At 42.7% G+C, this 26542-nt stretch overlaps 1 protein-coding gene across 6 annotated transcripts; it reads right to left on the bottom strand.

The window, feature by feature from the left end:
* Window positions 1–1670: 1670 nt before the first annotated feature.
* LOC138349718 (proteasomal ubiquitin receptor ADRM1-like) lies at window positions 1671–23732 on the bottom strand. Of its 6 annotated transcripts, XM_069318287.1 has the most exons (12): window positions 23696–23732; window positions 23285–23430; window positions 22782–22870; window positions 22286–22509; window positions 16735–16866; window positions 16309–16425; window positions 15615–15853; window positions 14907–15031; window positions 13652–13801; window positions 12812–12969; window positions 4959–5081; window positions 1671–2089 (listed from the first exon to the last, which is right to left on the bottom strand). In XM_069318287.1, the coding sequence occupies exons 5-12, from the start codon at window positions 16855–16857 to the stop codon at window positions 1973–1975; spliced, it is 1152 nt and encodes a 383-aa protein (XP_069174388.1). In that variant the 5' UTR covers window positions 16858–16866; window positions 22286–22509; window positions 22782–22870; window positions 23285–23430; window positions 23696–23732; the 3' UTR covers window positions 1671–1972. The 6 variants fall into 6 exon arrangements, with proteins under 6 accessions (XP_069174388.1, XP_069174384.1, XP_069174386.1 ...); XM_069318283.1 differs by lacking the exon at window positions 23696–23732 and having other exon boundaries at window positions 23285–23670; XM_069318285.1 differs by lacking the exon at window positions 23696–23732 and having other exon boundaries at window positions 23267–23670.
* Window positions 23733–26542: the final 2810 nt, after the last annotated feature.

Consider the following 26542-nt stretch of genomic DNA (forward strand, 5'->3'; position numbering starts at 1 on the left):
GATGCCACACCTGTGACATGTAAAACTAGGCTTTTCTTCAAAACACCACCAATCTCTTCCATGTCAAAGCAACACACATGTTATACTAAATATATGTTAAAATTACATTTCAATTTTTCTGATTGCAATGATAATTTGATTTTTCATACATTCTGATTTATATCCATTTGGATTTCATTATTTTGTCATTTGCCTTGGAATTGAGCTGTGTTGTTTACCATACCGATCATTTCGTGTATATATTTGTTTTCCCATATTTTCATGACTTTTTAACTTAAATTCTTATATTTCACTGACGGGAACATCACATCACTTCATGTTCCCAATTTTCTGATGGGAACATCACACCATTTGGGAACGCATCGGACGAGGGAGTTGGGAATGGTTGGGAAGACTGGGGGACAAGGAAGGTTGCTGTGGCTCACCAACACCTTCCCTAGTATTCAATAATATTGTTCAATATTGATATTCTTAAATCTTATTATTCAATAATACTATTGAATATTAATATTATTCATTATATTTTTTTTTCATTACTATCGAAGATTATCGATTAATAAATATTTATTAATATTGATTATTATTCAATATTCAACATTTTTGCCTTAAATTTGTTCTATTTTATTCAATATCTTTTATTGATGTACAATAATGTTTAATTTTGCTAGGGGATTTGTACGTTACCTGAACCTAACTTCTGCCACTTTGCTTGCCTTCTCTGTTCTCTTCACATAGCAAAATACGCACAAATACACAACGTGCAAGACGCTTCGTGCTCACATCTCAACTTAAAGTCCACACAACGGCCTCCAGCCGCACACCCAAAGCGACACATGCCCCACTAGGTCCAGGAACAGTCACGAGGTACAGTCCAGCCAGGACCATCTTCCCAATGTCAGCCCAGGACTATATGCAATCGAGTTTTCACTTGCATATAGTCCCGGGGACCATTCAGGGTTGTTAGCATGTGTTCCTCACCTGTGCCCCAAAGAATGAGGCAATTTGATCAAATCATATGCCCAAGATTAACATCAGAGTGCCAGTGGGGAAGTGGTTCAAATAGCTTCGGCTATCACTTGCTTATGTACGGTCGTGATGGTCAAGTGCATTAAGGCATCCTGTACATACTGCCAGGAGCAACGCAACTGGTATGGGGTTCGAGTCACTTCTCGGGTGGAGTTATAGATATATATACACACACACGTATAGAGCTAGGATCATTACCTATATCTACAATAATTATCCTAACTATATACCTATAATAAATACCTTACATATCTTAGGATACGTAGCATATTCTAATAGAGGATAATTATTTTATATATGTATCTAGGATATATATTCTAGATTATCAATATATAATGTAATCTGGATATGTATATTGATAATCTACATGCATCCTAGATATGCATCTAAAATAGATATATATATAATCTAGATGTATATCTAGAACATATCTATTTTATTTTCATATTTATTTTATATTTTATTTATTTATGTATTGTACGTACTGAACCATATCCCACGAGATTTCACTACAAATCAACGCCTACAGTCCATGTACATATACAAAACATAAAACTACGTATTACAATCTTGGTCGTAACTAAGTATCAAACCATACAGTTGTGTGCACAGTAATATTAAGAAAGGTTATTAACACTACTATGTTGCCGTATATTATTTAATGAGTTCTATTAGTCTCCTGTTTCAGACTTATCAAAACTACATTCAAAAATCCCAACTTGTACATTACAAATCAACTAATACAATAATGAAAATGTGATGCTGACAGTACACTCCTGTAATAATGGCACATATCATCACTATCTCCTAACTGATAAATATTAAAGGAATATCTTTGACATGCAATTCCACATTGAGGTCATAGGTCCCTTTACAAATCTAGGCATAAGTAAACAATGCTAAAACAAGATATAAAATTGAAGGCAAACATATCCATGGACACCAGTTAGTCAACAGACATGGCATCATCATCATCCTTATCTTGATCCTTTGTTTTATCAGAAACCTCCTTCTCTTCTTCCTTCTTACTGCCTTCCTCTTTACCTTTCTTCTTTCCCAAGGCCTGAAAGTAAGAAATAAAATCTATGAATGATAATTCATTCAATAGTACCATGACTTTTATTGAAAGTCAAAATACAATATATCATGTATGCTCTACTGTCCTAGTTGTATTTACAGGCGATGAACTACACTAAATCGACAACTAAACACTATCAAGAGTGTATTAGTTTTTAAATCTACTTTTAAAACTGGGAATATTTCTCCAAACACTTGGTCATTATTTAAACATTCAAATAATCGGTTCTCTTTATTATCAACAATATTTCACTGTCACTATGTATCCATATTGGCAATTCAAAATTATGACGCAAAGTATCAAATGTCTAGTTATGTGATGAGATGACAAAAGCTTATTACTGTATTCTATTGTATAGTGTGGGCGATACGCCACCATTTAATTTGTTGCTACTAACCAAACACCTGGAAATATCCTAGCAACATGTGGTCAGGTCACCATGACCTCAATTAACATCACTGGGAAGGATATCACAGTAACCTATGATATCAGGTAAGACAACCTACATTTTGATGTGCATCTATATAGAGTAAATAATTATCAAATGATTATCAAAAGAAGGCACCAAACCGGGAAAGCTTTGTAGCACCATCAAATGTGCGGAATAATCAGAGGTCGCTAAACATCACCAATGATGCCAATATGACAACAAAAACGCACAAGGCCAACGATATCAAATGTATCCGATTCACCAACAATTCTATCGAGGGACAACTGACTGCAAGGGACACTCGGAAAGCAGGGCATAGGGAATGGCATAAAGTTCTGCCATGACGATGCCAAGTCTCCAAAGGCAGGCTACACATTGTAAGTGTGGTCAGGAAATAACATTTATGTGATGGCCTACACCGTCTGCAAACTTAGACCCATCAGTGAGGATGGAATTGGAGCGGGAGTGTGAAGAAAAGTGTTCAAGGAAAAGTCAGTTCAGAACTGTAGGAGGGGTAAAACCTTTAGTAATGTGGGTCAGGGATTTACAACATTTAGGAAGGGACACCCTCCACAGGGGGGCAAGGATGGAACACTAGGAGAAATATTGGTAATACTAACCAAAACAGAATTTTGCTGGCGAGATAACCAAACAGAAAGACGGAGGTGGATGAAGGGGGACAGGAGGAACAGAAGGAGTAAAATTCAAAGCACAACTTACGCAACAGTGAGGGTATTGTAAGGACTGCGCAAGGTAGCGAAGACAGTATCAATCATGGCAATCCTGGACAGATAGGAATTCAGTGTCAACATACAACCCGAGGGTAGGAGTCGAACAAAAGGCACCAGAGCCAAGGCACAACCCAGTATGGTGCAAACCATTAAGACGGCAAAGCGTATGAGAAACACACAAGCAAGCAGGGCAAACATAATCGACTTTACACAGTACGAGAGAGTAAAGTAAAGAGGAACGTGCGCCTATCCGCTCCGCAAGAAGTATGGGACAAAACCTTAAGTAGGTTAAGGGCCTTAGAGCATTTAACTCGGAGGAAAGAGATATGGGGTGACCAAGACAAACGAGTGTCAAAAATTAACCCAAAAACCTTTGCGGAATCTTTGCACACAAGGGAATGACCATAAAGCGACAAAGAAGGACGAAGAACGACACGCTTCCAAGTAAAAGTCATAGCACAAGTCTTACTTGCAGAAAACTTAAAAGCCATGATTGGTGGCCAAAGACGGCATGTCATCAATCGCAAGTTGAAGCCGCCAGTGAAGGAGGGGTGATTCATAACATTGACAGCACAGGGCAAGATCATCAACATGGAGAGCACAGAAGACGCCAGAAGGAAGAGAGGAAACAAGACCATTGAGGGAAACAAGAACAAGAGTAGTGCTCAGAACACTACTTTACTTTGGGATACACCTTCGTATGGCCAAAGAGAGGCAGAGAGAGAGAGTGGCACCAAACCTCACTCTAAAGGAACGACAAGAAAGAGGAACCTTTGGAGGAAGAGAGGGAGATTACCACCAACGCCAAAAGAACGAAGTGGGGAAACAATATGGTATCTCCAGGTGGTGTCATAAGCCTTTTCCAGGTCAAAAAGGATATCAACAACAGAGGTCTTCGCAGAAAAACCAGTACAAATATAGACTTCAAGTTCACCACGACATCAGTCGTGCTGCGGCACTTGCAAAAACCAAATTCTGAAGGGAAAAGGTGGTGAAAGTGTTTCAAGAACCACACCAGATGAACACTGACTATTCATTCAAAGAGTTTGCAGACAACTTGTGAGGGCAATAGAACAGAAGTTCTTAGGGAGGGGTGTCCCAAGAGACCCCGTTTTCCGTATAAGGAGTATAGCGGCACCGAGCCACTCCTCACGGACCGATGACGACTCCCAGACCTGGTTATATAGACTCGGTAAATACCCAGACGTGCAAAGAGGGAGATGGGTATCTATATAAAGGTTCAGACAACTAATAGTAACTTTTCAACGAAACTAGCACATACAATTCCTGCGAACCGTACTGACTACATGTGTCCGCTCTACATTACTACCAAACGTGGTGACAACTACTAAATCCAAGAATAGTAGTGCTTTATGTTTAACAAAAAATGTCCCCCCTCCCTCCCCCAACACAAAATTCACCTTCACAGTTTTCATTTTAAACTAAATTTTCATTAAAAGTTGTCTCCCATATAAAGTTTTCATACTAAGGACTCTAATCTATAATTATATTTTAAACAATTATAATGCTTATAAACAACATTTGCTTCCAAAGACACCTTTGTAAATGTCCCAGCCCAAAATATAATATTGTTCTACTTATATTTTCTCAAGACATTATATACATATTTAGAGGAACAGTCTTATTAAGAGGTATTGTCCAACGGATAGTGAATACAATGTACGCAACCAACCTTAATAAATGCTTCCATATCACATGACGAGGCAGCCAAAACAGCATCCTCTCCAAGACCAAACTGGTTAATGAGAGGGCCTAACTGCCCAGACTGAAGGGCACTGCTGAACAAGCTCACAGCCTGAAAATACCATTAACAACTTAAATACAGTACATATTGTATTTGCTTTTATATGAACAATAATGACCTTTTGAGTGATACCTTCCAACTTTGAACCTGCCTATCATGGATCCCTCAAAAAAATGTTTCATATGAATTTGCATATTGTGATTATTAATATACATAAATCTCCACAAATAAATATTTCCTAATTCTCATCGTCATTCAGTACACCTCTGTGCGATAATTGTATTCGGAAACATTATCTCCTAAAGTGTTACATGGAACAAGCTTAAGATATCACAGATAATATTGTGTTAAAACTACAATTTTCACCCATGGGAAAGTCAAATAGCCTCATTCACTCATGGTCCCACCTTTGACAAACTCTTAAGAGCTGCATCCTCATAAATACTATAAATGTTTCCATCAATAGATTGGTTCTCAATCTCTATACACCGCTTCTCCTACTAGTTGTCCATCATACCAAATGGTAACATTTCAATTTCACAGTGAAGTTGGCCAAAACATGGCAAAAATGAATGATCAAACTCGTAAAAATGTGATCACTCCCTTCAATAACACAACATTTAGCCCTTTTGGATAAGTAAGTAAGTAATTATCAAAAGAAGGCACCAAACCGGGAAGGCTATGTAGCACCATCAAATACGCAAAATAATCAGAGGGCGCTAAATATCACCAAGGATGCCAATACGAGAACAAAAACGCATAAGGCGAACGATATCAAAAGTATCCGAGTCACCAAGAATTCTATCGAGGGACAGGTGACCGCGAGGGGCGGTCGGAAAGCAAGACACACGCTCGTCCTGGAAGTCAGGACATTCAAGAAGGACATGCACGACCGTAAGAGGGACAATGCAACTAGGACAATAAGGAGCAGGGCGGCGCTCCATCAAGTGACCATGGGTTAAGCGAGTATGGCCAATACGCAACCTCGCTAGAGCTGTTTCCCACCGTCGGTTACGGTGGAAGGAGGACGGCCACGAGGAAACACAACATTTAAGAGTACGTAGCTTGTTACCAGTAACAGACAACCAAGAAGCCTGCCAACGGGTAAGGACTGAGGAATGGATAACCGGGTAAAAGTCGGAATACGGAATGCCTTTACGAGAGATGGGACAAGAGCGGACAGCTTCCTTAGCGGCAGCATCCGCACGCTCATTTAAAGACACGCCAATATGGCTGGGAACCCAACAAAACTCAACCGACTTAAATTTACTGTGAACGAGAAACAGCCAATGCTGGATCTCGACAACTACCGGATGAACTGGATTAAAGCACCCGAGAGCCATGAGGGCACTACGAGAGTCAACAACAACCACAAAGGAAGACTGACAACGAGAAAGCAGGAGACGAAGAGCATAGAGAATAGCATAAAGTTCCGCTGTAAAGACGCTAGTCTCCGGAGGCAAGCGACACATATAAGTGCGATCAGGAAAAACAACAGTAGCCAACACCGTCCGCTGACTTAGACCCATCGGTGAAGACAGAAACGGAGCGGGAGTGAGAAGAAAAGTGCTCGAGGAAAAGGCGTTTTAGAACTGTAGGAGGGGTAAAAGCTTTAGTGATACGAGTCAAGGATGTACAAAACCGCGGAAGAGGGACCCTCCACGGGGGCAAAGAAGGAACAACACGAGGAGAAACATCAGAAATACGAACGGAAAGAGAATCCTGCAGGCGAGATAACCGGACAGAAAGAGGGAGGTGGTGAAGAGGAACAGGAACCGCAGGAGGGGTAAAAGTTAAAGCACGACAGAGACGAGAGGAAGGATGTTGCAAGGACCGCGCAAGATAGCGAAGACAGTAGCGATCACGGCGGTCCTGGAGAGACAGGAAGCCAGTGTCAACATACAAGCTAAGGACGGGAGTCGAACGAAAGGCACCAGAACTGAGGCGCAACCCAGTATGGTGCAAAGCATCAAGACGGCGAAGAGTAGAAGGAGAAGCAGACGAGTAAGCAGGGCAACCATAATCGAGCTTAGACAGGACGAGAGAGGAATGTAAAGCAAGGAGAGTGCGCCTATCTGCCCCCCAAGAAGTATGGGACAAGACCCGAAGGAGGGTAAGGGACTTAGAGCACTCAACACGGAGGTAAGAGATATGGGGAGACCAAGACAAACGAGTGTCAAGGAATAACCCCAAAAGCTTCGCGGAATCTTTGTATTCAAGGGGATGACCATAAAGTGACAAAGAGGGACGAAGAACAACCCGTTTCCGCGTAAAAGTCATGGCACAAGTCTTAGAAGTAGAGAACTTGAAGCCATGACCTGTGGCCCAAGACGACACGGCATCAATCGCAAGTTGAAGCCGGCGTTGAAGGAGAGGCGAATCATCACCCTGACAACAAAGGGTAAGATCATCGACATAGAGAGCGGAGAAGACACCAGAAGGAAGAGAGGAAAGAAGACCATTGAGGGCAACCAGAAAAAGAGTAGTGCTCAGAACACTACCCTGGGGCACACCTTCGTATTGCTGAAAAGGGGGAGAGAGAGCGGTACCAAGGCGCACCCGAAAGGAACGACGAGAGAGGAAGCTGCGGAGAAAGAGAGGGAGATGACCACGAAGGCCAAAAGAATGAAGTTGAGATAGGATATGATAACGCCAAGTGGTGTCGTAAGCCTTTTCTAGGTCAAAAAGGACGGCAACAACGGAGGTCTTCGCAGCAAAAGCAGTACGTATATAGACCTCCAAGTTCACCAGGACATCTGTCGTGCTGCGGCACTTGCGGAAACCAAATTGAGAAGGGGAGAGGAGGTGATGGTGTTCCAGGAACCACATCAGACGAACGTTAACCATACGTTCAAAGAGTTTGCAGACACAACTTGTGAGAGCAATAGGGCGAAAGTCCTTAGGGGAAGTACCCAGAGACCCTGGTTTGCGAACAGGGAGGACAACGGCATCGAGCCAGTCCTCAGGGACTGACGACGACTCCCAGATCCGATTATACAGACTCAGTAAATACCGAGACGTGCTCGGAGGGAGATGGCGAAGCATCTCATAATGAATACCATCGGAGCCCGCCGCCGTAGAACCGCAGAGGGCCAGGGCAGAACGAAGTTCAGAGAGAGAGAAGGGATCATTATAGGGAAGCTGAAGATGAGTGCAGAAATCTAAAGGACGAGACTCAAGGACAGGTTTACGAAGAAGGAAAGATTGGGGAAGATGAAGACCAGAGCTAACAGAAGAAAAGTGGGAACCCAGTTCGGAAGCGACCTGCAACGGGTCCGCCACAAGAGTATCATGGAGGTGAAGGACCGGTGAAACATCGGGAACGAACTTGCCCGCTATCTTGCGGATACGCTTCCAGATCTGGGCCAGAGGGGTTTCGGACGTAATTGTCGAGACATAAGATGCCCAACATTCACGTTTAGCCGTACGGATGGCCCTACGGGCCACCGCACTCGCTTTCCGAAAGAAAAGAAAAGAATCGGTCGTCTGCCTACGGCGGTGCTTCTTCCAGGCTGCACGCTTACAGCGGACAGCCCGAGCACAGTCCGCATTCCACCAGGGAACGCACTTCCGTGGACCCCGAGAGGAAGAGCGAGGAATAGAGCGGAGGGCAGCGTCGAAGACAGTGTCATGAAAAAGGAGGAGAGCGCGAGAGGGGGGCAGAAGGGAGAGGTCAGAGAGAGTAGCACTGAGGGAAAACAGGGTCCAGTCCGCCTTAGCAAACTGCCACCTAGGGAAAGAGAGGGAAGGGCGAAAAGAGAAAAAGGAAACAAGGATGGGGAAATGATCACTTCCATGGAGGTCATCAAGAACCTGCCATGTGAAATCTAAGTAAAGAGAAGAAGAGCAGAGAGAAAGATCAAGACAAGAAAGGGTGCGAGTTCGAGAGTCCAAATGAGTGGGCTCACCAGAATTCACAAGAGACAGGGAAGAAGAGAGGAGAAACGGCTCAAGGAGGCGACCCCGGGTATTCGTCAGAACGTCACCCCAAAGAGAATGACGACAATTGAAGTCACCCAGCAGGAGCACAGGCTCCGGCAAGGAGTCTAGGAGGTGTTTCAAATCAGGAAGAGAGAGCGGGACACTCGGGGGGAGATAAATGGAACAAACTGTGTACCATTTCCCCACAAAGATACGAGCAGCAGAACAATGGAGAGGCGAAGGAAAAAGTAAAGGAACAAAGGGAACATCAGCCCGAATCAAGAGAGCAGAAGAATTAGAAGCCCCAGCAATGGCTGGGGGGGGGGAGAGAAAGGAATAGCCACGAAAACGACCAGGACGAGCACCAAGCATCGGCTCCTGGAGACAGACACAAAGGGGCGAAAACCGCGAAACCAGAAGTTGGAGTTCGAGGAAATTGGCGTAATAACCTCGAACGTTCCATTGAAGAATGGACAACGACGAGAAGAGAAAGGACAAAAACAGAGAACAAGGAAGAAACAAAGGCGAAAGACCAACAGAGCACGTTAAAGAATATCAGGGTCGGGATCAGGGTCAGCAAAGTCAGGGTTAGGGGGCATGGGTAAACTGAGCAAAGACGGAGGGAAGGAAACGGAAGAACAGATCAGAGGTGGGCGGGCAGGGTCCGGAGGAGGAGGAGGAGGAGGAGGAGGAGACAACGGAGAGGAGCAGTCAAGGACAGCAGCAGGAAGAGGGGGAGTAGAAAGAGAGGAGCGCACCCCAGCAAGAGCAGCAACCGAAAGGGAAGCAGGGGCCAAAGAAACCTCCATAGCAGGAACAGGGGGCGCAAGCACTGAAACGGGAGTGGAAGGAGCAACAGAGCCAGAAGGAGGAGCTGAGGAAGAAAGCGAAGCCTTCTTACCCGCCGGGGAAGAGGAAGGAGAGGAGCCAGGCTTACGCTTCTGACTTAAAGAGACCGGTGTCCCAGCAACTACGTACCGGGCAACGGACTCCAGTGTCTCAACAGGAGAAGCCGAACGAGAGCACACACGACGGCCGTTAGGAGAGCGATGGACATCCGCCCGCACCGACAGGCGGCGGGGAGAGCCGATAGATGGAGGAAGAGGATGGGAAGGAGGATCGGAGGGGGACGAGGAAGGAGACACAGAAGACACGACAGACCGGGTAGAAGGAAGGGGAACCCCAGACAGAGGACCAGGAGGAGGATCCTTCGGGAGAGAACCCAAAGGGACAGAGGAGGGGGCAGTGGGCGCATCAGGGTCCAAGGCCTGGAAACGGTTGTGAGTCTGAGGAAGGCGGGAAGGACGAGGAGAGGAAGAGCGCAACACGCGAGCATAAGAGATATTAGCATAAGGCGGGAGCCGGCGAACCTGGCGCCTCGCCTCAGGAAAAGATAAACGCTCCCGGTGCTTCAAGTTGAGGACGGCTGCCTCAAGCTTGTAATGGACACACGCACGGGAGAAGGTAGGATGGGCCTCACCGCAGTTGAGGCAACGAGCCTGGGGAGAAGCGCACTCCGACTTAGAGTGACCTTCGCCACCACACAAAGGACAGAGAGAGACAGTCCCGGAGCAGCGGAGGGCACCATGCCCAAACCTCCAGCACTTGTTGCAGAGCCGAGGAGAAGGAATGTACTCCTGGACAGAGCACCTGGCACCAGCAAGAATGACAGAGGGTGGAAGGGTCCTACCATCAAAGGTAATCTTCACAACCCGGAGGGGTTGACGGCGACTACCACGAGGGGGACGAGTAAACGTGTCCACCTGGAGAATAGAATGGCCCTGGGCAGCGAGGATATGTCGAATATCGTCGTGGCAGTCGCGTAGGTCCCGAACACCGGTCGCAACATGGGGCGGGAGCAAAATAGTGCCAACACTGGCATTCAACTGGACGTTCTTCGAGACCTGAACGGGGGTCTCGCCAAGGCAGGATAAGGCAGCCAAGCGGGAAGCAGCATCCTGAGAAGGAGCAGCAACGACACGCGTACCGAGACGAGTGGGGTTAAAAGTAATGGAGGCATCCACGGAATCAATGAGATGTCGATGAAGGGAGAAATCGTCAGGAGGCGCAGAATCAAGAGGGAGGAGATCAAAATATTTGGCCCACGAAGCGGGACCAAACAAGGCTTGATAGGTAGCAGAACTGGAAGGAATCGAGCGAGGGCGGCCGTGACGAGAACGGCGGTGAGAACCCCCAGAGAGAGAGGGGTTAAAAGGCGCAGTAGTAACGACTAGAGAAGGAGCCGCGCCAGGGGACGAGGTAGTCACCACTGGGGGCTTGGGGCTCGACCCAACCACAGAGGAGGGAGGGGAGCCAGGGGAAGGAGTCAGAGAGGCCAAAGGAGGAGCAAGGTCGGGGCCCAATGCAGCGGAGGCTACAGAGCCCGGTCTTCCAATACGGACCGACTCGGGGGCTTGGTCGCCCACCCCACGAGCCTGAAAAGGTAAGCCAGAAGCAGCCGAAACAGGGGTTATCATCTTGACGAAATTACGAATTCACTCACGAATGTGCCCCCACACCCACCATGGAGCCACAATTAGAGGCAGGACACCCAACAAGAAGCTATCGCCGATCTTGTCGGGGCCTCCTAGGGGTGCGTCGTGAGTATACGCCCCACAAACGCCACCTTAAGAAACCGACAGTCCGTCGAGATCGGGTTCAGTGACGAAGTGGGGATTGACAATAAAAGGTTCCCCTCGCTCTCGACGTCGGGTACTGCAGTTCTACGGGTGCAAGAGTATGCCTCCTCAAGCACCCGGGCGTCAAAGTAGAAGAAGTCCAAGGGAAGAACCAGAACGAGCAAAAGGTCGGCAGGAAACGGCAAGCAGATAGGAGAAGAGGGGGGAGAAAAACGAAACAGAAGGAAAAGGAAAAGATGCCCAGCAGAATTGGAGAGGACGGCAGCAGGAGCACAAGGCTAGAAAAGGACAGAGGACTGTCCCAAGGAGCATCACACTCCGGCAGCCGCCCACTAAGCCCCCAGACGGCGACAACGAGCTGAGCGGGGAGGGGGCCCTTTTGGATAAAATAGTTATTAAATTTTATTTAACATTCTGTAGTTATTACCCATTTTCAGGTATACATCAAAATCATACAATATTTGCAAATGTAAACAACATTCCACACATCCTTATGTCACTAACATGTACGTCAACTCTAGACCAATGAATTGTACAAGTCAACCTGTTAATTATTTCACCTCCGCACCCTTAGATATCAAATTACAAAACCACTGTATTCTTGGCACCTTGCAAAAACTTAGATGGACCTGTGTATGTTCACCACCAGGTTATCTTTGTTGACCATGTCAGCTTGCTTTTACCAATATTTTAACACTTGTCTCACTACAGACATCACATTATCATTTAAAAGGTCAATGCAATGGCCGGTTACAGCTTTAGCTGAGCAAGTTTTTTTCAATAAAAACTTTGCAGTTCTTCCCATACATCACACATTTTCTTAATGAGGAAGGGACATCCTCTACTGTCTCAACTCGACTATTTTCTTATGTTGAACCTTACCACCGATTTTCTTGGGACCCATGGGAAGATATATAATAACCATTTAAGTTCAAAACCAAACAAAATACTATAATTCTTTACAAAGAATTCAAGCATCATTGTCACTAGACGGGAGGCACTGGTAAACCGAGGCGCAGTGGCTGTGCCACCACCCACTAGGTCAGGCATACGCGTATAAACAAACTTCCTTACCAGAGGCAAAGTTTGTTATCCGATTCGGATTTCACAAAGAAATTGGGCTCATAAACAACAAATTTTGTAAAGAGGGGCATTCGTAAACCAAGGTGTGTCTGTATTAATATACATACTACATATTAAACCCAGACAAGCATATTGTACCTGCTGGAACTGAGGAGAAGTGACTGTTCCTCGGAGTTGTTCAGTAGGAGGTAACTCATCAGACGTTGCAGGAAGATAAGGACGAAGTTGATTCACAAAATCTTCATTGGTCAAGATTGGCTGAAGAGCTTCTGCAGTCATGGCCGAACTCAGATCCACTTTTGGAAAAACAAACCTTTACTAATACAACAATCAATATTTATGGTACATTTATCGGAATGATAATGAATAATACCCATTCTTACAATGGGTATCAATTAAATGTGTGACCACCTATGATATGTATTGCTCACTAAAACCTTCTGTAAAAGGGCACGACACACTTTTCAAGATGAGGAAAAGCGTCAAGTGATAATTTCATTGTTAATCATACCAGGGAATGTCTATCAAAATTAGAACTTAAAGTATTTACTAAATAACAGGACAGAACTTTTGGAAAAAGACTGAATATATAAGGTACAGCATGAAAGATAATATTGAATAATGTAAATTTCTCATCCCTCTCAAATTTGCCCTTAACCTTCTTACAATGTGTGATAAAACTTTTGCCAATACTTCAAAAACATTATCTTTTTGCCTACAGTATCGGAGCCAGACCTAGACCCTACTGGTATAAAAATCCCAATATTCTTCTTGCAACCTATCTTTCCACCTTAATGTACTTCTAATTTTATGATAACTTCACAACACTACTTTCCTAATATACCTATTGACCCTACCAGTTCAAAACCACCATCTTAAAGAACTTTGATGCTAGGAAATAATTTCCTTTCAAAACTGAAGACCTTGCGTCATTTCTCACCAAACACCCCTCATACAAGTACTAGCAACTTGTCTTACCTGCAACCCTGGGTGAACCTGACACATCCGGTGGAACAGAGATCCCAGAAAGGATATTCTGTAAATCTGACAACTGAATCGGCACAACACTGCCACTGCCAGGAGTGGTACTATTACTTTCCCGGCTATTGCTCCCACCTCTAGCAGAATCTGAAAAATTATATACATAAATAACTAACTTTTCTCAACAACAATAATAATCCCCTAATGAAAGACTCTGTCCCTTGGTGGCATTTACCCAACAATTGGAAATATTCTAAACAAACCTTCAGCTATTCCACAATGACATTCTTCTTTGGCTTCCTTTTTTAAATTAATTTTATCTACACGAAGACTTGCAGTGTATCTATTTTCAGACGAGCGTCTGCATAAGGTCACTTATTTGCTTATTACAACATTATATTTACATTGTCACTATGCAGATGAAAGTCTGCAACTGAAGGTGAGCCCTGGTCCAGGCTTGGGTACTCACCGAGGAAGGCCCTACTCATAAACAATAGTAGCTGTTGAGCTACTTTCCTCAACTGCAATGTTAGTAACCATACATTTTGCCTGTATTCTTTGGCATTTTAGGTTAAAATTCAATACAACTGGCATTTGAGATTATTGTATGACAACTTTGAGGATTAAAATATAAAATATTGTATAACAAAAACTACAGATTACAATGCTGTATCTATTAACATACAAATATTGTGTAATAAAATATAATTATGCGCCTTCACCCATTTTATTTGTAAAGTGAATTTTTTTTCCAAGTGTTCAGGTATGTGTAACCAGACTCAAAGTTTTAGGTCTCTTGGTGATCAACTTAAAAAGGGTTTTCTATACACAAACAACAGTATACAATATTAAACCAAAGAGACATTAATTAAAACCTAAACATTACAAAATTCTTGCAAGTTGTTATCCACTCTATACGTCATGTTCACTCAATGTTTCTACTTGCTTACAACAGTAAGATATGCTCATTAATAGGAAGACACACCAAGTCACTATAACTATATATTTTAAAGCACACAGTGGGGACAACTATTGCACAAGAACTCGGATACAAAGACATGCGAGGGAATGGGGGCCCAACCACTTATATCATCAGTAATATAATGCTGACCCCCTCAAAGATGCCAGACCATCGCTGTTCTCAGTGCTGTACCAATGTTTAGAACAGGATTCGAGCTGATGCGAGTTTAAAGTTTAAGACTAATTTCTATAGTGTCTACAAGCACATTTACATCTTTGTGATCTACTATACCTTGAGCAGGGGTAGGGGCAGGTGTTGGGGTGGTGGTAGCAGCTGGAGTGGTGGAAGCTGTTGTTGTGGCAGAAGTCGAGCTGCTACTTCCACTACCGCTTCGACCCCCACCACTGCCAGACCTACTGCAAATATATGAAAATACAAATGCCAACCAATTATTATGATTTAACAACTAAAAATACTCCTCAAGATGGGTTCAACATTTATGATGTTTTTCCATGAAAAAACAAAAACGGGAAGGATCAAAAGTACAACAGTACAAGCCCAACAGACAAAATACATATTTGAAAACATATATCCCAACACATTATTTAAACAACACTATTTACTTTAACATATCTGCCATTATGAACACAGCTCTATAGTACTCGGCAAATTCTGTACCAAAACTAGAAAGACCAAACCTCTGTTCTCAACCAATCAAACGAAGCATTTCAAGTTACAACAAATACTGTACGCTTGATAGAAAATGATACCCAAATCTCAAATTACTTGCTGTCTGAAAGCGTTTCTGCAATATTTGTGTTTAGTTTTACAGTATTTATACTTTTCTACACTAAAATGACATGCCAAATTTCTTTCAATACTCTTGTTAAGTTCACTAATACTCCTGGTTAAAATCTTGTCAAGCTTGCTAATAAACTATTTAAAGAAATATTTATACAACGTTGTCTCAATTAATACATATTTATATAATAAACTAACCCTGGACCAAGCAGTGTTGCCAAACTGGACATTCCACTTCCCAAGATCTGCATCAGCTGTTGTTGTGAAATATTCCCAAACAGATTCTGGATATCAGAATCCCTTAAATTGGTAATTTCAGATCCCAGGGCAGGATTTGCAGTTGAACCAGATGGGCGCTGTGACCCTGGAGCTGGTGGATTATTGAGTAGTTCATTCACTTTGCGAGACTGTTCATCATCCTTGTCCGTCTTGGGCTCCTAAAGTAAAAACAAAAAGTGTGGCATTTATAATACAACCTGTTTAGGTATGATTACCAGAATGGTCTATACTGTACAGTATATATGTTTTATTATATGCTATAGATGGTGCATTACCTTCCAGCACATTACTGTAAACACCAATTCACAATGCACCATCTAGCCCTCGGCACATTAGATAAATTACCATAGGTTACTTCAGCAATCTTACCACCTATGGAGGCAAAACCTTAAAGTACGCAAATAATGTGGAAGTTCATGATGTGCTACATTTCATTTATATCGAGTCATTTGCTGTAAATTTCAACACCTACTACAGTACTTAACAATTTCTTCTTAAAAGTTTTCTACTTTAAAACTACTAGTCTTTATTTACCAATACATTTTGCCCTTCTGTAACAATTTATCAACAACCACAAATTCAATGTCATATACAAGTACACGTTTTTTTTTACCTGCATCCAAAAGAAGAGTCGTCTGCTTGACGATTTAAACTTCAGTACATAAACTCTACCAGTGGTGCACTGTGACACACGCTTATATTCACAGTCATCAGGGAAAATAATCAGATCCTGAAAAATAACAGCTTTCTTTAAAATTTATGCTTTCAAGCCACATTTCCATTAAAAAAACAAAAATAATTAAGCTTTTGACAATCTATACATGCAACTGCTTGCAAAATAAAATTTGGGTTAGATTTTATACTGAACTACAAAAAGTATCACTTTTAATATAAGATTGTCCATCACAATCCCTGCATTATTTCACCTGTTTGATAGCCACATAGAATACTTTTGGCTTACTATGGTTACAATGATTCCCAAATATTTTTATTCTGAAGATAAAACTGTCTTGCCTTTCAAGTGAAGTAAATGTCCTACCTCTTCAACTGTTCCAGTGCCACGGTCCTTCCAACAGAAATGCATAAGGGAATCATCTGCTTGGTACAGATACACCAAACCCTTCCTCTTGTCTGGGTACACCATCTGTCCTTTTGTGTACATCTTCCCAGCCTGTAGATTACAACAAATTCAGCTTTCGTCAAATATGTCAAGCTAAAAACCACTTTATTCAGAGCACTGCAACACAGATGGAATAATACACTACTAAATGCTTCAAGAATAATTATCAGAAATTGACTGGCTCAATCTTCCATCAATAATTATAAATAAATTCAGTACTGTATGTTTGGACAAATAGTCATAATGCAATCACAAAAATATTAAGGTTACCCTATCAATAGACAGGTACTGTACGACTCTAGACACATGTGAGTAACAGTGTGACTTGCAATTCCCAATACATCATTTTTATACTTACCTTTTATGTCCATTACATTTTTAATAATAATTTTTATTTTTTTTTTTCCAGTTATTACAACTCATCTCCTCTAAAATTTAACATCATCACAATTTAAATACATTTCTTTTCATTCTATGATAAATGCCCTACTAACTGAACACCAAGTTAAAAATTTGAATTTTCTATCCAAATACAGTAACTACACAAAACCTTTTTTTTTTAATTACAACCAACATTCACTTCTCCCTTACATTAAACTATTTGCATTTTTTAGTAATGTTAGGCATTTTCTAATCGATACATTCTTCCATATCTACACAAATTATAAAAGAAAATACACAAGTGAGGCAAAGTACAATCCAATCCAGTGCAGGAAAGGGCATTTACTCTCAAGCAGTGCTCCCACTTTTCTACAGAAGAATCCTATAGAATAAAATATTCAGGGAGGTGAACATTTCCGGAAGCGAACTGCCCAACTGTCATTAATGGATAAAGCCAGGGTGATACCCTCTAGAAACTCTCAAAAGGAACACTGCCACAGGGAATAGGAGTGACTACAGGGCAAACGAAGATAAACAAATCCCTCTACGAAACTACTCTGTACGAACTTAAGTAGCTACCAGAACTTTTGCGGGAAAACAATAACAGGTAAACAAAATCCGTGGGGAAACAACTTACCGCATCTGGAGCAAGGCCACAAGTTAATCAAGGGGGAGGGATCTAGCCAGTAATAATGTATTTGATTAGTTACAAAAAAATTAATATAAAACAATAGAACAGGCCAACAATCAATATTTATATGACCACTATGCATATAATATTTCAATATATAAATAAAACAATAAATCATTTATAAAATACAGGTCTTAAGGCCTAACTGCAACATGCTTGCCTCCAGACTGACACCAATTATAAGGATGGTAACCGAGTCCGTTACACTTATGTCCATTCTATGTTGCCCTCCGACAGCATGTTAAGAGCTGAATACTTAGGCAAAGAAACTGCCTTAAGAGCCGTAAATGAGTTTACTCTGAGTGTCAATAAGCCTTCTGCGAGCAGCAGTACCCAAACAACTTCAAGATCGGGGGATCTGACAAAAATGTACACCAGAAACATCCGCACGCTCATTTCATACCATACAGCTGTGCTGTAAAGATGATAGCACTTGTTTTTCCTGATAGTCTCCGGAGGTAAACGAAACAACATTACCAAACACCCTCCGCAGACTTAGACCCATCGGTGAAGACAGACACGGAGGGGGAAATGAGAAGTGCTCAAGCAAAACACGTTTTAGAACCGTACGAGGGGTAAAACCTTTAGTGATGCGGGTCAAGTATGCACAAAACCGTGGAAGAGGCACTCTCCACAGGGGGTGGGGGCCCAAACAAGGCACACCACCAGGAGAAACATTAGAAATACGAACGGAAAGAATCCTGCACGCGATATAACCCAACATAAAAAGGGAGCTGGTGAACATCAACACCAACCGCACGAGGGGTCAAACTTAAAGCACCACACAGGCGAGACGAACGATGTTGTAACGATCCCGCAACATAGCGAACACACTACCCATCACGCCGGTCCTGGAGACACGAAGCCAGTCTCAACATACAACCTAAGGACGGGAGTCCAACGAAACGCGGCGCAACACACTATAGTGCAAACCATCAAGACGGCGAACAGTAAGTAGGGCAACCATAATCGACCTTACACAGCACGACAGAAGAATGTCAAGCAAGGAGTGCACGCCAATCTGCCACAAAAACATTATGGGACAACACCCCCAAAGGATGGTAAGGGCCTTAGAGCACTCAACACGGAGGTAAGAGATATGGGGAGAAACACAAACGACTGTCAAGCAATAACCAAAAAACATTCACGGATTATTTGTACTCAAGGGGATGACAAAAAAATGACAAAAAGGCCCGAAGAACAACCCGTTTCACCGTCAAACTCACGGCACAACTCCTACAAGTAGACAACTTCAAGCCATGATCGGTGGCCAAAGACCACACGGCATCAATTGCAACTTGAAGCCGACGTTGAAGGAGAGCCGATTCATCACCCTCACACCAAAGGCTAAGATCATCGACAGCGCGCGGAGAAGACACCCGAACGAACAGAGCAAAGAAGACCATTGCGGCCAACATTCACAAGAGTAGTGGCTCAGAACAATGCCCTGGGGCACACCTTCGTATTGCTGAAAAGAGGCATAGAGCGCGGTACCAAGGCCCATCACAAAGGAATGACGAGACAGGAAGCTGCGCACAAAGAGAGGGAGAGTATCACCAAGGCCAAAAGAATGAAGCTGGGACAGATTATGATGTAACCCTTTTCCACGTCAAAAAGGACGGCAACAACCGAGCTCTTCGCAGCAAAACCAGTACGAATATAGACCTCAAAGTTCACCAGGACATCTCTCGTGCTGCGGCACTTGCGGAAACAAATTTCACAAGGGAAGAGCAGCTGATGGTGTTCCACGAACCACATCAGACGAACATGAACCATACGTTCAAAAAATTTGCAGACAACTTGTGACACCAATAGGGCGAAAGCCCTTAGGGGAACTACCCACACACCCTGCTTTCAAAACAGGCAGGACAACGCCATCCACCCACTCCTCAGGGACTGACGACTCCCCCAAGATCCCATTATACACACTTAGTAAATACCGAGACGTGCAGGGAGGGAGATGGCGAAGCATCTCAATGAATACCATTGCAGCCCGCCGCCGTAGAACCGCAGACGGCCAGGCCACAACGAAATTCACACAGAACGGATCATTATAGGGAAGCTGAAGACGAGTGCACAAATCTAAAGGACGAGACTCAAGGACAGGTTTACGAAGAACGAAACATTGGGGGGGGGGGGGGGGGGAAGATGAACACCAGAGCTATCACAAGAAAACTGCGAACCAAATTCAGAAGCGACCTGCAACGGGTCCGCCACAACAGTGTAGCGAGTACATTATCCCAATAATATACTCGCTCAAAATATTGTGTTAATATTCCTGTCTACCTTTGGAGATGAATGAGGTGAGGCGTTGCCCGAGCAATATAAGCAGCAAGACTAGCAAACATTAACTACTCTACTTTCAAGTGTGGTCTAGAGCAGACACTTGCGAGATACTGTACCAACGCTCAGTGCGCTCAACTCACACCAACGTATCACCTGTGTACTTCTGTATATTCGACCAAATATATATATAGTATCTTAGTGTGTGTTTATTTGTCACCATACTTTACGTAACAATAGAACCGTTACAACAGTACCACCGAGGTGAAGGACCGGTGAAACATCACGAACGAACTTGCCCACTAGCCTCCGGATAACCTTCCAGATCTGGGGCACAACAGTTTCCGATGTATTTGTTGAGACATAAGATACCAAACATTCACGTTTAGCCGTACGGATGGCCCTACGGGCCACCGCACTCGCTTTCCGAAACAAAACATTCGCCCGTCTCCCGACGGCGGTGCCTCTTCCAGGCAGCACGCTGACAGCCAGAGCACAATCAGCATTCCACCAGGAAACGCACTTCCGCGGATCCACACAGGAAGAGCGAGGAATAGAGCGGAGGGCAGCGTTGATCTCGTGAAAAACGAGGACAGCACGAGGGAGAGGCAGAAGGGACACGTCAGAGAGCACCACTGAGGGTAAATGGGTTCAAGTCCACCTTAGCAAACTGCCACCTAGAGAAGGAAAGAGAAGGGTGAAAAGACAAAAAGGAACTAAGGATGAGTAAATGATCACTGCCATGGAGGTCATTAAGATTCTGCCACGTGAAATCTAAGTAAAGAGAACAAAACCAGAGAAACATCAAGACAGGAAAGGGTAAGAGTCCCAGAGTCCAAGTGAGTGGCCTCACCAAAATTCACGAGACAGGGAAGAACAGAGGATAAGGCCTCAACAAGGCGACCTCGGGTATTCGTTAGAACATCACCCAAAACACAATGACAATTTATATCACCAAGCAGGAGTGCAGGCTCCCGCAAGGAGTCCAGGTGGTGTTTCAAATCGGGAACAAACAGACACTCGGGGGGGGGGGGGAGATAAATGGAACAAACTGTACCATTTCCCAAAAAACATACGAGCTGCACAACAATGGAGACGCGAAGGAACAAATAACCCGACAAAGGGAACATGAGCGCGAATAAAGACAGCACATGAATTACGAGCCTGCAACGGGTCCCCACAACACTACCACGGGAGGAGGAGGAGGAACACGAGGAGGAACAGGGGGGGGGGGGGGAGATAGAGGGGAGCGCACCTCAGCAAGAACAGCAACCGAGAGGGAAGCGGGGCCCAAAGAAACCGCACGAACAGGGGGCACAACCACTGAAATAGGATGGGAAGGAGCAACAGCCAAAAGTAGGGGCCCACGAACAAAGCTAAGCCTTGTTACCCGCCGGGGAGGAGGGAGGACAGGAGACAGGCTTACAATTCTGACTTAACGTGTCCCAGCGACTACGTACTGGGAAACTGATTCCCGCGTCTCAACAGGAGAAGCTGAACGAGAGCACACACGACGCCCGTTAGGAGAGCGATGGACATCCGCCTCAGGCGGCGGGGAGACAATAGATGGAGAAGGAGGATCGAAGGGAGACGAGGAAAATACACAAGAGACATGACACCCAGTAGAAAGAAGGGGAACCCCCAGACAGAGAACCAGGAGGGGCACCCTTCGGTAGACAACTCAAAGGAACATAGGAGGGGGCACTGGGCGTATCAGGGTCCAAGGCCCGGAAACGTTCGAGTAATGATGAAGGTGGGAAGGACGAGAAGAGCGCAACATTGCTTATAGATTTTTCTATAGTGACAAAAACGATTTGAAAGTCACTTTTACACAACTTTATATTTCACAGGTTAAGGCTCTGCACTTAAATTAAACCCCTCGCTATGAGGGCCCCGATATGTCTGTAGTAGTTGTCAAACTGCCACTTATTTCAGCACCTCAATGTCAACCTCGTACCATCAACCTCCAACTCCGTTATTCCACAACACCCACACACTTAACTATTGCATGCCGCCAATCTACTCCCTTCATCCCTTGTTTTACATTTTCCAACCTAACAAATGAAAGCAAATGCCGTCCACCACGCCCTATTGTCATCACGTAAATTTACTTACCTGGACCTCGAGTGAATCGCTTCAACATTTACCAATTCGTTAAGCCCGGTACACTTCAAGCAAGTAGTTAATTTAACGTTGGCAGTAACACTTATGTAAGGTACAGTTAATCCAACGACGTTATGAGGCTTTCGCGGTATTTTATATGCACTCATCCGCTCTATTCAATTTATCGTTTCCCAATAGCAACACTTATTACTTTCTGTTATTGCAGCTACTTCTCCCTGCAACATGCGACACTGACTAAATTAACCTCATCGTTGATTATTTGGAAATGATATCAAAAACACTAACATTCTTTTCTAATTCATTATTAAATCTTTCACAACGTGAACAATAATTCTTGCAAAACTACCTTCCTGTTAAATTCCACAATTAACTTATAACTACTCTGCCGCCTCACCGTGACATTCAAACAGTCACCTTTACACTGTAGTAAAGTGGCAAAACCTACAACCTATCCAAGAAAACTCTACAAGAATACCCAGACACTTACTGCCAAGTGTTCACGAATAATGAAGTTGAAGCGTCTCACTATTCAACTTCCAGACAGCCCAGGGGTCCTGCCAATCAGTCCGGTATTACCTGCAACAAGCCAACAGTTACCCGATGCTACAAATATAAATTATTCAATCATGCATATACCATATCTTTAATTGCAACCTGCACCTACTCAAACTTAATTTGATGTACCTGCTCATTTCAAATGCATATTTTAAACCCATACATACAACCTGGATAGTAAAACTGTTACTTGTGGGTTTACACCCTCTGACCACCCTAATACTATTTATTAATATGTACTGACTGAAGTTAGGTGGTCGTCCAGTTGCAATTTTAAAACACTAAAGAACCCCTCAACACGATTTAACCGCTTTGTGCGGTATCCTAATAAAATATTAAAATGCCTCAAACTTTAACTAGGTATTCAATAACTCATTGAAACTTATCTGCTAACTCAAGTACCACATCTAGCCAAACCTCGACATCTGCAACCACCTTCTGCTCTGCATCGTCTAAGACTTGATTCATCGGTCCACCACTGGTCCCATCACAACGGTAGTCTCCTGCACATTTCCGCATCACCAGTAGGCTCCTTTCAAGCGATGCCTCTTCCAACCATTACCTCATTCACTTCAATAGCCCTGAAATTAATAACGGTACAATTCAATACATATTTATACATTTTTTAATACTGATTAGGGATCAGGACTAAAATGAACTGCCTATATATATCCCCAAAGAGGGTATATACGGCAGCAGTAAAATAGATATTTGATATTTTTGACCCTATGTATTGGCGTTTTGCGGGTGTACAATATGAGTGTAACCTAGGGGATCTGTCAGCCCTAGCGACCCCAAAGGGTAACGGGGTACCAGCTCAGAGTAACATCACGCCCTAACACTAACTTGTACACCACAACTATGCCAATACTGGGGTCAAAATAACGTTCCGTCGAGCCTCACCCACCAAGTCGACTCAACAGCCAATCACGTTTCGATTTCTCACTTGACGTCACATTCTCGCAACCTCTACTCTCATTGGTCGGCTCCACCTAATTGGATAATCTAGTAATTCATGACAATTATGTATGAAAACTAAAGTATATATACCCAATGTATGAGAAACATACAAATACCATATGTATGAGAAACAATGTTTGACTTTACACTCACAAATTATTACTTTTGATTACTTAATAATAAGTATTATTATAATGAATAAATAATAGGAATACTTATTCAAGCTGTAAGTACAGTACACTATAGTACAGTACCCTACAGGACATTCCACTACACTACTGTTGCCTACACAAAACTACAATACCGTACAATACAGTATGGTACTGTACAATATCGTACACAATAAAACAGTATAATACATTACGGTACAGTCCACTACAGAGCAGTACAGTACACTATAGGACACAAAAGTACACTACCCTACACTCACAGTTCGTTACTTGCCTTTCAAATGTACCAACGGCATCACCATTAAAATTTGGTTCTATTTAAATAACTCTTTCTTCAATGTAACAATGGGGAGAGAACACATTGGTGCAATGCCGGTCTATGGCAACTGACGCTAGTATCACTAACAACCATTATTATTTCATTATTACCTTTCCAACCCTTCATTTTCCTCTATAAACAACACCAATGTATATTTATATACGTCATTTAAGCCATACATGCACACTGCCCCTAGTAATAACGATTATTTAACATGCAATCAATTAGTGTTTTTACACATTTATGCAAAGTCATCACTCATTTAGATTTATAAAGATCTTGTGCGTTACACTTTTGATCATTTGAACTCTTCTCATTCGTTTTTAGAGAATGGCGCTATATTATGCTTTGTTCAGCTAAGCTAAGCAAGCAACGCTAGACTGCACTAGGCTACGGTAAGATACAGTACCGTCAAATATAGGGTACAATACAGGATACAGTGCACCCTACAATACAGTACAGAACATTATAGTACACTACCCTACAATACAGTACAGTACCGTTCAGTAGAGTCTAGTACAATACAGTATAGGACAGTGCAGTAGAGGCTACAGTACAGGGTGCAGTACATTACACAACAGTATAGTGCAGACCAGTAGAGTACAATACATTAAAGTGAAGTACAATACAATGCATTGTACTGTATTGTACATACAAGTACCGTGGAAGATTGTTCTACTACAAATTCCCCTATACATCCTACTAAAAATTCCCAAACAAATCCGACTACAAATTCCCCTAAAAATAATATTATAAATTACCCGAGAAATCACCACCAAAAATCCTACTAGGATTCCCCTAACAATTCTACTCAAAAATCACCTATAAATGTTACTACAATTCCTACTATAAATCCTACAAGCAATCCCACTACGAAACCCCTACAAATTCAACTAAAAATCATCTAAAAAGTCTACTTGGATTCCTACTACAAATGCTCCTAAAAAATCCACTATAAATCGTACTACAAATCTCTATAAATCATACTAGCAATCATACTACAATTCATACTAGACAAACTATTAGGAAACATACTACAAATAATACTAGGAATCTCACTAAAAATCCAACTAGGATTCCCCTAAACATTCTACTAGAAATTACCTACAATACTATGACAAATCCTACTACTTTTAGAATAATATTTCATATTATTCTTCACTCTATATAAATGGAAATGTTCGTTTGTGCATGACCGCTATTCAACCTAACTTCTTTACCGATTGCCTTGATTTTTGACACAACGTTGACTTCCAATATACGCGTCTTTTTTTATATACCTACTATATAGATGCCACACCTGTGACATGTAAAACTAGGCTTTTCTTCAAAACACCACCAATCTCTTCCATGTCAAAGCAACACACGTTATACTAAATATATGTTAAAATTACATTTCAATTTTTCTGATTGCAATGATAATTGGATTTTTCATACATTCTGATTTATATCCATTTGGATTTCATTATTTTGTCATTTGCCTTGGAATTGAGCTGTGTTGTTTACCATACCGATCATTTCGTGTATATATTTGTTTTCCCATATTTTCATGACTTTTTAACTTAAATTCTTATATTTCACTGATGGGAACATCACATCACTTCATGTTCCCAATTTTCTGATGGGAACATCACACCATTTGGGAACGCATCGGACGAGGGAGTTGGGAATGGTTGGGAAGACTAGGGGACAAGGAAGGTTGCTGTGGCTCACCAACGCCTTGCCTAGTATTCAATAATATTGTTCAATATTGATATTCTTAAATCTTATTATTCAATAATACTATTGAATATTAATATTATTCAATATATTTTTTTTCATTACTATCGAAGATTATTGATTAATAAATATTTGTTATTAATATTGATTATTATTCAATATTCAACATTTTTGCCTTCAATTTGTTCTATTTTATTCAATATCTTTTATTGATGTACAATAATGTTTAATTTTGCTAGGGGATTTGTACGTTACCTGAACCTAACTTCTGCCACTTTGCTTGCCTTCTCTGTTCTCTTCACATAGCAAAATACGCACAAATACACAACGTGCAAGACGCTTCGTGCTCACATCTCAACTTAAAGTCCACACAACGGCCTCCAGCCGCACACCCAAAGCGACACATGCCCCACTAGGTCCAGGAACAGTCACGAGGTACAGTCCAGCCAGGACCATCTTCCCAATGTCAGCCCAGGACTATATGCAATCGAGTTTTCACTTGCATATAGTCCCGGGGACCATTCA

The sequence above is a fragment of the Procambarus clarkii genome, chromosome 90 (assembly GCF_040958095.1).
Source record: "Procambarus clarkii isolate CNS0578487 chromosome 90, FALCON_Pclarkii_2.0, whole genome shotgun sequence".
Classification (NCBI taxonomy): Eukaryota; Metazoa; Arthropoda; class Malacostraca; order Decapoda; family Cambaridae; genus Procambarus; species Procambarus clarkii.